Below are 12,384 nucleotides of genomic sequence, written 5' to 3'. Positions count from 1 at the left end.
TTAAATCCAGTTTGACAGCAAAAGTTAAGATCTGCATAAAGCTGACAATTAACCCACATCAGGAATGTGTGCATGCAGTCAGAACACTGCCATTAAAATATCTCCCCTATCAAACAGGGGAGCCATCAGAGTGTTTATGGAAATGCATGGGAGTTCCCACACCTTAATGAGTCATTTGCAAATCACCTATTATATATTTTAACACCTTTTGATGTGCTATTCCTCCCATATTCATATTTCTAATAGTCCTAGGACACTTTCAGAATGAGTCACTTTCTCCCCAACTAAATAGGCCTCAAAGTCTCTCGCTGGGCAAAGATGTCCAAAGTTTTTGCTCACTTCAGGCAGCAGGCAATCTCAGGGATTCGCTGCTGTGATTTACAAACCGTTCTGTCATCAGAATGAGATACCACCATTTCATACTTCTTGCCAGTTATTTCCTTTGCTTTAAAGTAGAAGTTGATAGAACATACTTAAAATTATCTCCGTAAGGGCCTTGTGAACTCTTTTAAAGCCTATGATTTTTCCTTTGGAAGTTCTCTGGTGAGAGGATGAATAGTTCTGAGAGGCTAAAGCAAGAGTCACAGATACAACACCTATGGGTCATAGTGACTAGAGATACAAATATTCCACTTAAGTTTAATGCCAACATCCAAGCTCACTTTAAGATACAACTTTCTTTTATAAATAACGTAATATTTTTAACAATGGATAGCCAAAAGGTTTAGTGAAGTTACAAGAAGAGTTAAATATCACAATATGAATAAAACAAATTAAAAGGCTCAAACCGAATACCACTCTAGTACTTACCAAGTGCCACTTTCAAATTTGTAATTTACTCTCTCTGGATCTGAAAACCTATGATCTAAAAATGAGAAAACAGAAGTCATCATTTTACCTATTAGGAAGACAAAGATATGGCAGGAGATTTAAAAGTATACATGAGGGAAAAATGGCAGGATCAAACTCTACGTCTGCAACTGTTAAAACAGCAATACTTACTATAAGGCTCTGAAATCATTGCTAAAATTATATTCCCCATATCTTCAACTTGAGAGGCTCCATACCGGGAGACTGAACTATTCTTCTCAAGGTTTAAACCTGGGATATTAAGTTAAGGAAACATTTTGAGGAAGTAACGTGAGGTTGCTTCTAACCCCAAATTAAACTTACACAGAGCCAAGAAGCCAAGTAAAATACATCTGAGATCAAGAATTATTTGAAATGACAGAATAGATGCTTCCTATCAGTCTGGACTTCACCCACACTTTTTGGAGTCTCCAATTTCCCTCTTGGGCAAATATATTAAAAAATGGCCTAATCAATCCTATCCTGAGGCATGACTAGTAATAAAATTTCTATTTATTGAGTAGTAGCAAAGGCATGAATACTAAGCACTTTCGTTTAGTTTCAAACTACCTAGTATACACCAAAGTTAGTAAACCTCTTCATCCTATTATCTTTATAGCACATCCAAGGCAGTGATCATACTGACTTAAAGATATGGTTACATCTAGAGATGCCTGGGTGGCTCAGTTGGTTAAGCATCTAGCTTCAGCTCAGGTCATGATCTCATGGTTCGTGAGTTCGAGCCCTGTGTCCAGCTCTGTGCTGACAGCTCAAAGGTTGGAGCTTGCTTTGGGTTCTGTGTCTCCCTCTCTCTTTGCCCCTCCCCCACATGAGCTCTGTTTTTCTCTCAAATAAACATTAAAAAAAATTTAAAGATATGGTTACATCTCTCTCTCTCTCTCAATAAATAAATATCCCCCACTCTCTCTCAAATGAATGGATGGATGGGTAGGTAGGCAGGTAGGTAGGTAGATAGATAGGCAGGTGCCTGGGTGGCTCAGTCAGTTAAGTGTCTGACTCAATTTCAGCTCAGGTCATGATCTCATGGTTGTGAGATCAAGCTCCACATCAGGCTCTGCACGGGGCATGGAGCCTGCTAGATTCTTTCTCCCTCTCAAAGGAAAAAAAAAAAAGATAGTTACATCAGTCAAGATCATGAGGCATCAAAAGGCTTTTTAAGGCTGTTTGAAAAAAAAAAACAACTTCAGATTAGTGATGACACTATTTCTATGCCACCTTTACTCAGAACTTCCCTACCAGATTTATAGAGCCATATAGTATAGTCTTCTTAGATGGCAGCAAATGCTTGTCCTTTGAGAGTAAATTTGTAGAAAGAATTCAAATACTCAGAGCTAACAAACAATGGCTAATATGCCTCTCAATCAAGTGAATACATGCTTTGAGCAAGCCAGGATACATGGATTTTGAGAAATGCATGGCTTAAGTTGGGTTGGAGAGTGGGACCAGAAGAGATTTACATCAAGTTTTACAAATTTATAATCTCTCTAAAAGAAGCATGTATCTTTGACAAAATGGTTGCTTAAGAAGTCATTAAAATGTTTAATTTTGTTATTTCTAAGTTTCAATACTACAGTCATACTTTGTATTATGTATAAATTTGCATAAATTTCATAATATAGTACACAACGTATACAACAGATAACACTGTGGGACCTATCTTTCCTCCAATTTGAAATGAAAACAGCAATCTGGGTGGTTGTTTGCCTTTATTTTAGTTTTCTAACTGGTATTTTATAATAAGGGTAAAAAACGAAGACAGACATTAAGAAAAACTTCAAAGCACTACTTCACAGCAATCAAAGAGGATACAAGATTCAAACAGTTCAGAGAGCCTGACTTCCACCAAGCATTATAACCAATCATCTGAGGAGTTAATTCAATGAGCAATAAGTATCCTTTTCCATTCAATTAAAAATCCCTTTCCATTTCATCCTTCCACAAGCTCCACCCCCCCTTCCTCCTTTCTTTCTCCACTAAAGAGACGTTGTTTTCCCACGGTGCTGCGCAAATTCACTTTGTGTTGCCCCTCATCCGGCTACATTTCTCTGCAGTTAAATATACTACATGTAGAAATGCAGGCATATGTTCCTTGGCAAATTACTTAACCCTACTAAACTTCAGCTTATCTGAAAAGCCAAAGCTGTGATAATCTTTACCTCCCTGGGCATTTTTGTGAAGATTAAATGAGATAAAACAAGTCCAAGGCACAAAGCAGGCATTATAAAAAGCGATGTCCTCCCCCTCATCCTAGAACCCTTGGGTAACCAACTTTCATAACCCATAATAATCACACTTTGAGAGTCACATTTATGACCAAAATTCTGAACTCACCAGATGCCTATTTGTATACTCACAGGATAATCATCAAGCTGAAATGGTAATTTCTATACTCCCCACCCCCTAATCCCACCGTTTACATCATCTAGTGATGAAATAAATGTGCTGACCCCTCAGGAATTAGAAAATCAATCCCAGGAGATGGATGCTTCCACCTGAGCAATGACCATGGAACGGGTCATTAAAATGATTATCAGGGCACCTGCTTGGCTCAGTAGAGCATGTGACACTTGATCGTGGGGCTGTAAGTTGGAGCCCCATGTTGGGTGTAGAGATTACTTAAAAATAAAATCTTAAAAATAAAATGAAATGATTATCCATGGAAGGTATACAGTAAGTATTAATCCAGTGTTGTTTTCAAAAAGTACGACAGGACAGAAACAGTAGAAACAAATGATGAAGATACTCTGGGGAGACAACTGCCCTAAATTTTCTGGGAAGGCAAGGGAGGGGGTGAGGAGGGGTACTTTAAGAATCCTTACAGAGCTAAGAAGGACTAGCTGTGACTAGCCATAGTTTACCACGCAAACCCTGCCACTGAACAGTCCCTTGAAACCTTGCAATTCTTTTTTAATATTTATTTATTCATTTCAAGAGAGACAGAGAGAATGAGAGGGGGAGGGGCAGAGAGAAAGGGAGAGAGATGATCTCAAGCAGGCTCTGCACTGAGTGCATGGAGCCCAGATCCCAGATGCGGGGCTTGAACTCATGAAATGCGAGACCACGACCTGAGCCAAAACCAAGAGTTGGATGTTTAACAAACTGAGCCACCCAGGCACCCCTACAATTCTTTTTTTTTTTTTTTTTTAAACGTTTATTTATTTTGAGAGAGAGCGCACACGTGCGAACGGGGGCAGGGAAGATGAAGAGGAGAGAGAGAATCCCAACTCAGGGCTTGATCCCATGAACTGTGAGATCATGGACCTGAGCCAAACTCAAGAATTAGACACTTAACCAACTGAGCCACCCAGGCACCCCTGGAACCCTGCAATTAGAATAATTGCTTTTGGCCTTGTCAGGGGCTACGATGGAATCAAGAGAAAAGTATCCAAGAAATGGAGACCAATCCCACTGTATAAATCACTTTTATTTCAACCTTGGCACTATTGGCCAAGACAATTCTTTGTTTGGGGTGGGTGGGTGGTGGTGCATAGGGTGGGGATCCTGTGTACTATAGGATTTTTACTAGCATGCTGGCCTCTACCCACCTGAGTTCTGGCTAAAGATATCTCCAGGCATTGCCAAATGTCCCCAAGTGGGCAAAAATCACTCCAGGTTGGGAACCACTCGTATAGGCTAATGGTTCCCAATTGTTCCAACTTCACCCCTCACCATCCACTGAATGATCAGAGAAAGTTGTTTTTTTTTAATTTTTTTAAACATTTATTTTTAAGAAAGAGACAGAACGTGACCAGAGGAGGGGCAGGGAGGGAGACACAGAATCTAAAGCCAGTTCCAGGCTCCGAGCTGTCAGCACAGAGCCTGATGTTGGGCTTGAACCCAAAAACTCTGAGATTATAACCTGAGCCAAAGTTGGACACTTAACCGACTGAGCCACACAGGCACCCCTAGAAAATTTTTATAATATAGGAGACCATTACTGAACAGAGTTTCAAGAAAATTGGCTAAAAAAAACCCCATGTAAGGACCTGTACAGTGCTGTATCAAACCCCTATCAGTAAATACACACACACACACACACACACACACACCCTATCTTAGGAAATGAAAGAAAAACATTGCAAGAGTCAACCCTTGATGGTCAGCCTGTTTTTGGACGATCAAAAACAGAAAAATGGATTTTACATTTTTAGGATTATAAAAAGAAAAATATGAGCAGAGACCATATGTGGCCTACAAAAAGTATAAACTATTGACTATCTGGACCTTTACTGGAAAAGTTTGCTGACCTCTGGCCTAAACGAAGAGCGATTGCTTGAAGATGGCCAAAAAGCAGAACAGCACAGGAACGTTTACCACATCACAACATTCTATCCCCAAACAGAATATTGGTTGAAATCAAGCTTTGAAGGAATAGGAATGGGGAGAGTATATTCCATTCAAACCACTGTTTTCTCTCTCCTATAAAGAGGTTTCTAGCCTTCTCACCTTTCCTCAGTTAACTAGTCTATGAAGCTCTCTTATCTTTCTAATCCCCTAACCAAATTAGACCATAGGTAACTCCTACCCAGCAACAATACCCTCCCTAACTGCTCTAGGCTGCAACCGTCAATTTAAGAGTTGATTAGATATTACCATTCTCATAAAATATTTCTGTCCTCAACTGTACTGTATATTTCCTAAGCACAGGCCCCTACCTCCTTCTGTTCTCTATCCATCTATCACAGCACCTATCATTTCCCAGAATCTAGTGACATAAATGATGACATTTATTAAATATTTCACGCCCTACACACACTGACTGTTTCCTCCAGTTTTTGCAATAGCCCTACCAGATAGATAAGAGTAAAACCAAACAGATGAAGAAACTAGGATTTAGAGAAGTTCCATAACTTACCCAGTCCACTAGCTCGTCTGTAAGAGAGCTGGGATTACAATACAGCTCTGATCTGACTATGTGTACATAATTCCCTGAACCAAGAGAAGCAGCTTTGCTTAATTCATTTTAAGCAATACTTTATGAGAGATTTTCTAAATGTATATATCAAAGTCAAGTGAAAAATGATCAAAAGTAAAAATGTAAAGTATCCTGTCTGTGTAGACAAAGATTGGTAGATGAAGGATTATTTACTGAATTCTACATTTAAAGTAGGAATATGTTCTAGACATTTGGCTAACTTGGTTCCACATAACACGTCCCAACATGTTTCCCTTCAAGACATCACACACCAAGGATCAGCAGCTCTAAGCTCCTGACAACTTTTAAAAGTCACCCAACCTCCTGCATGCCCAAACCTAAACCAAAACTCACACACACTTACACACACAGACACCCTCTCTTCAAAAGGCTTGCTCAATCCATAATCCTTACCAGAATTTAACATGAATAACAAATAAAGAATAGCAAAAAAAAAAAAAAAAAAAAAAAAAAAAAAAAAAAAAGTTTTAGTACCAATTCTTTCCTCTATCAATTCATAATTATATATTGAATTACTTGCTGCACGTCTGATCTTGAGGAAAGGAAAGATGAGTCTATGCCCCTTGATTTATGGCTCATCATGCAACTTACTCACTCTGCCCTCGAGGCAACCACAACAGCACGAACAGGCTCAGCCAGCTTTACAAATGAGAAATGCCATGAGGAAATGAGGAAGGGTAAAGCCAGACATGGTGGGAACAAAACTAACATTTCAGGCTACAACTGAGCAAAGTGCTGCATTTACACTGAGCTTACAGAAGTCCAGCTGTTGCCTTCATCTGAGTAGGGGGAACATTTTCCTTAGCACTCTTTTCAGTGAAACAGATTTCAGGATTTGACCCAAACTTATACCATAGCTGAAGGTGGAATTCAGAGTGTGAGATTTTAGAGTTCATCAATATTAGCTAACTCTCTCGGGGCGGGGTGAATCACCAAAAACTCGCCACTATTAGCTTATCCAGCCAAAAAGTTACCTTTTCTGACTGCTTAAAAATACACATTTGGTTATTAATTTTCACTTTTAAGTAACCTCTTTTTTAAGCTAAAGCTACATTATAATCGCATCCCAATTAGAAATTCCAACCCCACGCCATTTTTTCCTGTCATAGGCCCTTCAGAAGACAAGTTTGTTTCCTCCCATTCTATTCTTACTCTTTGATTTAAAACACCAATTGCCTAATTGCCAGACATGTTACAATAAAATACCTATGCTAATGAACAAAAAGAATAACAAACAATATGGCAAGAGAAAAGTTGGATTAGTATTCCAACAAAGAACTGAATTTCCTACAATTATGTGAAGGAAAGAAGGGAAAAAGCAAGTGATAAACTACCCTTGAGTTCCATAATTAAAAAAAAATAGGTTCTGTAAGTAACCTTTCATACTAAAGTAGGCTTTGAAAAAAGCAAATCAATGGGGCGCCTGGGTGGCTCAGTCGACTTCGGCTCAGGTCATGATTTTGTGGTCCGTGAGTTCGAGCCCCGCGTCGGGCTCTGTGCTGACAGCTCAGAGCCTGGAGCCTGTTTCAGATTCTTTGTCTCCCTCTCTCTGACCCTCCCCCATTCATGCTCTGTCTCAAAAATAAATAAACGTAAAAAAAAAAAAAAATTGAAAAAAGCAAATCAAGAATGCCACTGTCAAACAGAAATAACAGCCAAGGCAACAAAAACTTTTTCATACCAGTAATAAAATGCTGGAAAAAGAATCTAAAAACCCATAGTTTTCTAACTGTATTTCCCAGAAGCTTACTCTTTCCAAGAAGGGAAAAAATAAGACCGATCCTAACGAATATTACTTCAGGAGGTATTATTTTAACAAAACACAAATCTGATGACTCAATTGTAATCTCAAAGAAATAAAATAGAAGTATGGGCTGATGCCACAAAAGAGTGAAAATGTCTACTTTAGAAAAAGACACATATGTGGGATAAACAAATTAGGAAAAGAGAGACTCTATGGTAACAAAGTCTTCTAACACCATCTAAAACAAACCAAAAAAATTATCCTGAAATTCCCAAACTCCGATTTTAAAAGTAAATTATTTTATAATTAAAATAACCACACAAAATTAACATAACTCTGAGTGCTGGCCAAGAATATACAGTATTTCTAGTCACTTACTACAGACCACAAACCAGAGTATTTGCGGATTTGGCTCATATCATGCCGATGAGATGCCAAAGATAATTTTCCCCCTCCAGTGAACAAGGTCAACTACTAACCTAGCTTAACTGTACACTTGGCGATATTTAAAATCCTTTTCATACGCAAAAAAGTACCAAGGAGGATTTGGTACTTCCCTCCCCCTTTTAAGAAGGGCAATGAAAGTTTATGCAATTGGATTTATCAGAATAAGCGAGTAAGTGCAGAATGAACCACACACACTATTTACAACTGGAGAAGCTAAGTTAACCTTGAAGATTAGCTGTACTAACATGTACCTGAGGCTTTAAAAGGTCTATATCCAAACTCGCTCAAAGTTAAAAAAAAATTTCAAGTGTAAAATAGTTTAAATAAGGTCTTAAATCAACAAGGAAGTCCTTTGAAGCTGTTTTTCTTCATCCCCAACAACCTGGTGAGGTTTGAATAATCACAGCAACATTGGAAAGTGTGTGGGAGGCCAGGCACTGGCTACGTGTTTGCATATACTATCTTCTTCTTCTTTTTTTTTTAATGTTTATTTATTTTGAGAGAGAGAGAGCATGAGCAGGATAGGGTCAGAGGTGGGGGGGGAAGGAGGGAAGGAGGGAAGGAGGGGGGAGAGGGGGAGCGAGAGAGAGGATATCCCAAGAAGACTCTCTGCCACCAGCACAGAGCCTGACACAGAGCTCAATCCCCTGAACCAGGAGGTCATGACCTGAGCAGAAACCAAGAGTCAGACACTCATCCAACTGAGCCATCCAGGTGCCCCTCTTATTATTCCTTATAATAGGCATGGCCATTTTAAGATGGGGAAAATGAAGCTAAGAGGTATAGTAAATTCACCCCCAATAAATCTGACTTGAGAGCTTGTGTTCTCAACCATTCTGCTGGTAAGGCTTTATCTTGATCTTTAATATATGGGAAAACAGGCCAATATCACTGTGTTAGCACATGCATACACACATACAATCCTTCACCCTCATCAAGAAGTAGTGAAACAGGGGCACCCGGGTGGCTCAGTTGGTTAAGCATCTTGGGGTTCATGAGTTCAAGCCAGCACTGGACTCCGTGCTGACAGCTCAGAGCCTAGAACCTGTTTTGGATTCTGTGTCTCCCTCTCTCTCTGCCTCTCCCCTGCTTGTGCTCTGTGTCTCTTTCTCTCTCTCTCTAAAATAAACAAACATTAAAAAAAAAAGTGATTGGGAGAACATGAGTATGACACATTTATTAAAAAAATAAATAAGTGGTGAAACACACACACCCCTACTAACCCTTGGACAGGCAGACAAGAGTGGTTTAGTGACTTTTTTTTTTTTTTATCCTGATAATAGAAAGCTGTACTAGTGAAATGGCATTTGCTAATAATAAACAGCACCTACGGATCCAACTGGATAAAAATTTTACAAAATTTCTATTCACTCCTCTTTCTTGCTGAATAGTTCAACACGTGCTCAGGAAACACAGAATATAAACTTACAAGGGAGATCATCTATTTTAACATGTAACACCACCCTCAAGTGAGCTCTGTAAATTCTAGAATATTACCCCCTAGTTAAGGAGCACGGTTTTTACCTCAGAAGGACTCTGGCTCAAATGCTGACACTTCTAACTCTAAGCCTCAGTTTTCCCAGCTGTAAAAAGGGGGCGACACTCCCCCACTGGTTATGAGGCTGCTGGAGGCACATACAGTAAGCACTTAACTCACAAGTGCTCACTGCTCTCCTTACAAGGCCAGACTTCATTAAAAAGTTCTTGCCAAAGGCTAAGTACAATAAACAAAATGGAAGAGGTCTTGATTAATGAAAATAAATTAGTTCATGAACAACAAAGCAAAGAAAAAATAGGTTAAGAAACCAAGAGGAAGTAATTCCATCCACCACTGGGGGGAAAATAGGGTTCTTTTTTTTAAATGGATAAAAGAAGTCATTTATACAAATAGTCCCATAATCGAAAGGTCTTTTCCACAGGAGAAAACTATTTGTTTCCAAAAAAATCTAAGATAATTTCTTCCAAAAATAAAAAATAAAAATTGAGGCCTCAATCCCTATTTCACACCCTCACCACCTCACCTGATTAAATAAAAAGCTTACAAAATGCTACCCATCGTTCATCTGCTAAATGAGGTCTTCTTGTCTGCTGAGACTGCATAATTTAAAAAGCAGGTAACAAAACTGCAACTTGAAGAACTCAGAGAGACCCAACAACTAACACCAGAAGTGGTCTCAGAACCAACACAAAGACAAAAGAGGGAAAAAAGCACTAAAATAAGGACGAGAACCGCACTCAAGAAATTCCTAAACCCTTTCTTTTATCAAAGTGGTCATACTTTTTCATTTACATAGCTCCTAGTGGTTTACAAAGCTTTCATTTGGGAATACCTGAGATCAAAGTAAAGCTTGGAGAAGGTAAGTAACTTTCCCAGGAAAGTAAAGCTACATATTCTCTTACTTGTTCCTTTCCAAGGGTTGGCAAGAGCCTCTCCCTCCCTTGCTGGTTTACCTGGTCCAACAGGTATTCATTCCCTCAGGAGCAAATGACTCTCCATCTACTTGGCAAAACCATCAAGGATGTGTAATGACCATCTTTAGGTTTCCAAATTCAGTGTCATTTCCATATTAGAAAGGGAAATATTTAGTGAACTGAAAGAACTCTTTGGTCCAGACATTGTAGAAATCCTATGCATAGATAAGGACAAGTAGATAGTCATATTTTGTATGATTGTTTGTGTTTTTTAGTTCATTTATTTGAGAGAGAGAGCATGAGCAGTGCAAGGGCAAAGAGAAAGAGAGAGAGAAACCCAAGCAGGCTCTGTGCTATTAGCACAGAGCCTGATGTGGGGCTCAACTCACGAACCATGAGATCATGACCTGAATCAAAATCAAGAGTCGATGCTTAACCAACGGAGCTACCCAGAAGCCCCATTATGACTTTTTGAGCTGGGAACTTTGGTGGTCTAGTCAAGGAAATAATGATTCCTCTGAATAGGAGTCATAAAATAACTCATCACAGCTGCAATGTAAAATAAAAACCACTGTTAGGAAAGCTTAAGATTTCTTACCCATTAAGTGGGGAAAAAATATGCAGATAAAACATTAATAAGAACATTTAAGATTAAAATCAATTTTCTGATTGGTAATAAAACTATAAATCTAAGACTTTTCCAATGTAAGCCCAAAGGAAGTAGGATATAATTAAGCTATTTAAGAAACAGAAAATAGTGGGGTGCCCGGGTGACTCAGTTGGTTGAGCTGACTCTGTTTTGGCTCAGGTCATGATCTCACGACTTATGGGATCGAGCCCAGCATCAGGCTCTGTGCTGACAGTGTGGCGCCTACTTGGGATTCTCTCTCTCCCTCTTTCTCTGCTTCTCCCCTGCTCATGCACTTGAACATACTCTCTCTCAAAATAAATAAACTTAAAAAAAGAAAAAAAGGAAATACCTTAGTTTTTCCAATGAATGCATTACTAAAGGGCCATGAGATCATACTCCAAGTGTGATATGTCTGAAATGGAGTCCAAGTTTGCTTTATGCACAATTTCTTTGTTTACTATAGTCAAATATTTCTGATTTTCATCTTCATGGCACTTGAAAAAGAACCACCAACAATAGTTTTAGAGCTAGGATTAACATGAATGACAAGAAAACAACAATAATTGTCATAGCATCCTATATCTATTTACTTAAATGTCAGATAATTCAGGGGTGCCCGAGTGGCTCAGTTGGTTGAGCATCCAACTTCGGCCCAGGTCATGATCTTCAGGTTGGTGGGTTCGAGCCCCACATAGGGCTCTGTGCTAACAGCTCAGAGCCTAGAGCCAGGTTTGGATTCTGTGTTTCCCTCTCTCTATCTCTCTGTCCCTCCCCTGCTCATGCTCTCTCTAATATAAAAACGAAAAAAAATTTAATGTCAGATAATTCAATTTTATTTTATAAAGTACTATATACCAGTGCAAAGCAGAGAGCAAGTAAAAAGTCCAGATCACCACAATGAAAATGCTTACTAATAGCCCCAAATTTTATACACGTGAAGGTCACAAGAAGCCAAGGAGAAAAAAAAAAAAAGGATGAACTTTTAATAAATTTTCCCTGAACTGTCAACACACTGAGAAAAACCAAAAAACCCAAATATAAGCATCTCTTGCTTGTAGCTGTGGAAATTTTTACTACCATGTGACCTATAATCACTAGGGGAAGATTTTCTTTGCTAAAAGAGGATACTGAATTGTCAAGGATAAACAATTCTTAATATACTGCCTTTTCTACTCAAATTGTCTTTTTCTAAATTAAGATAACTTTATTAGACTTTCCCTCCATCTATTGATTTTTTGGATCTCTTTTTGTCTACCTTAGACTTCCCAAACTCCAAAACTGTGAGCAAATAAAATTTCTGTTGTTTAAGCCACATAGCCTATATAGTATTTGTCATGGTAGCCC

At 38.8% G+C, this 12,384-nt stretch overlaps 1 protein-coding gene across 5 annotated transcripts in view; it reads right to left on the bottom strand.

Moving 5' to 3' along the window:
• The window catches only part of ESRP1 (epithelial splicing regulatory protein 1), a 64,603-nt gene that overhangs the window by 45,489 nt on the left and 6,730 nt on the right, over positions 1–12,384 (bottom strand). For all 5 annotated transcript variants that reach the window (XM_019453488.2, XM_019453490.2, XM_019453491.2 and 2 more), the window contains exons 5-6: positions 1,003–1,101; positions 811–865 (exon numbers count right to left, since the gene is read on the bottom strand). In XM_019453488.2, the coding sequence (XP_019309033.1) occupies positions 811–865; positions 1,003–1,101 (154 nt within the window). The remainder of the gene's footprint in view (positions 1–810; positions 866–1,002; positions 1,102–12,384) is intronic.

The sequence above is a fragment of the Panthera pardus genome, unplaced genomic scaffold, assembly GCF_024362965.1.
Source record: "Panthera pardus isolate Hobbes unplaced genomic scaffold, ASM2436296v1 HiC_scaffold_7, whole genome shotgun sequence".
NCBI lineage: Eukaryota > Metazoa > Chordata > Mammalia > Carnivora > Felidae > Panthera > Panthera pardus.
Note: the sequence above shows the minus strand (reverse complement) of the source record. Positions and strands in the feature narration are given on the sequence as shown.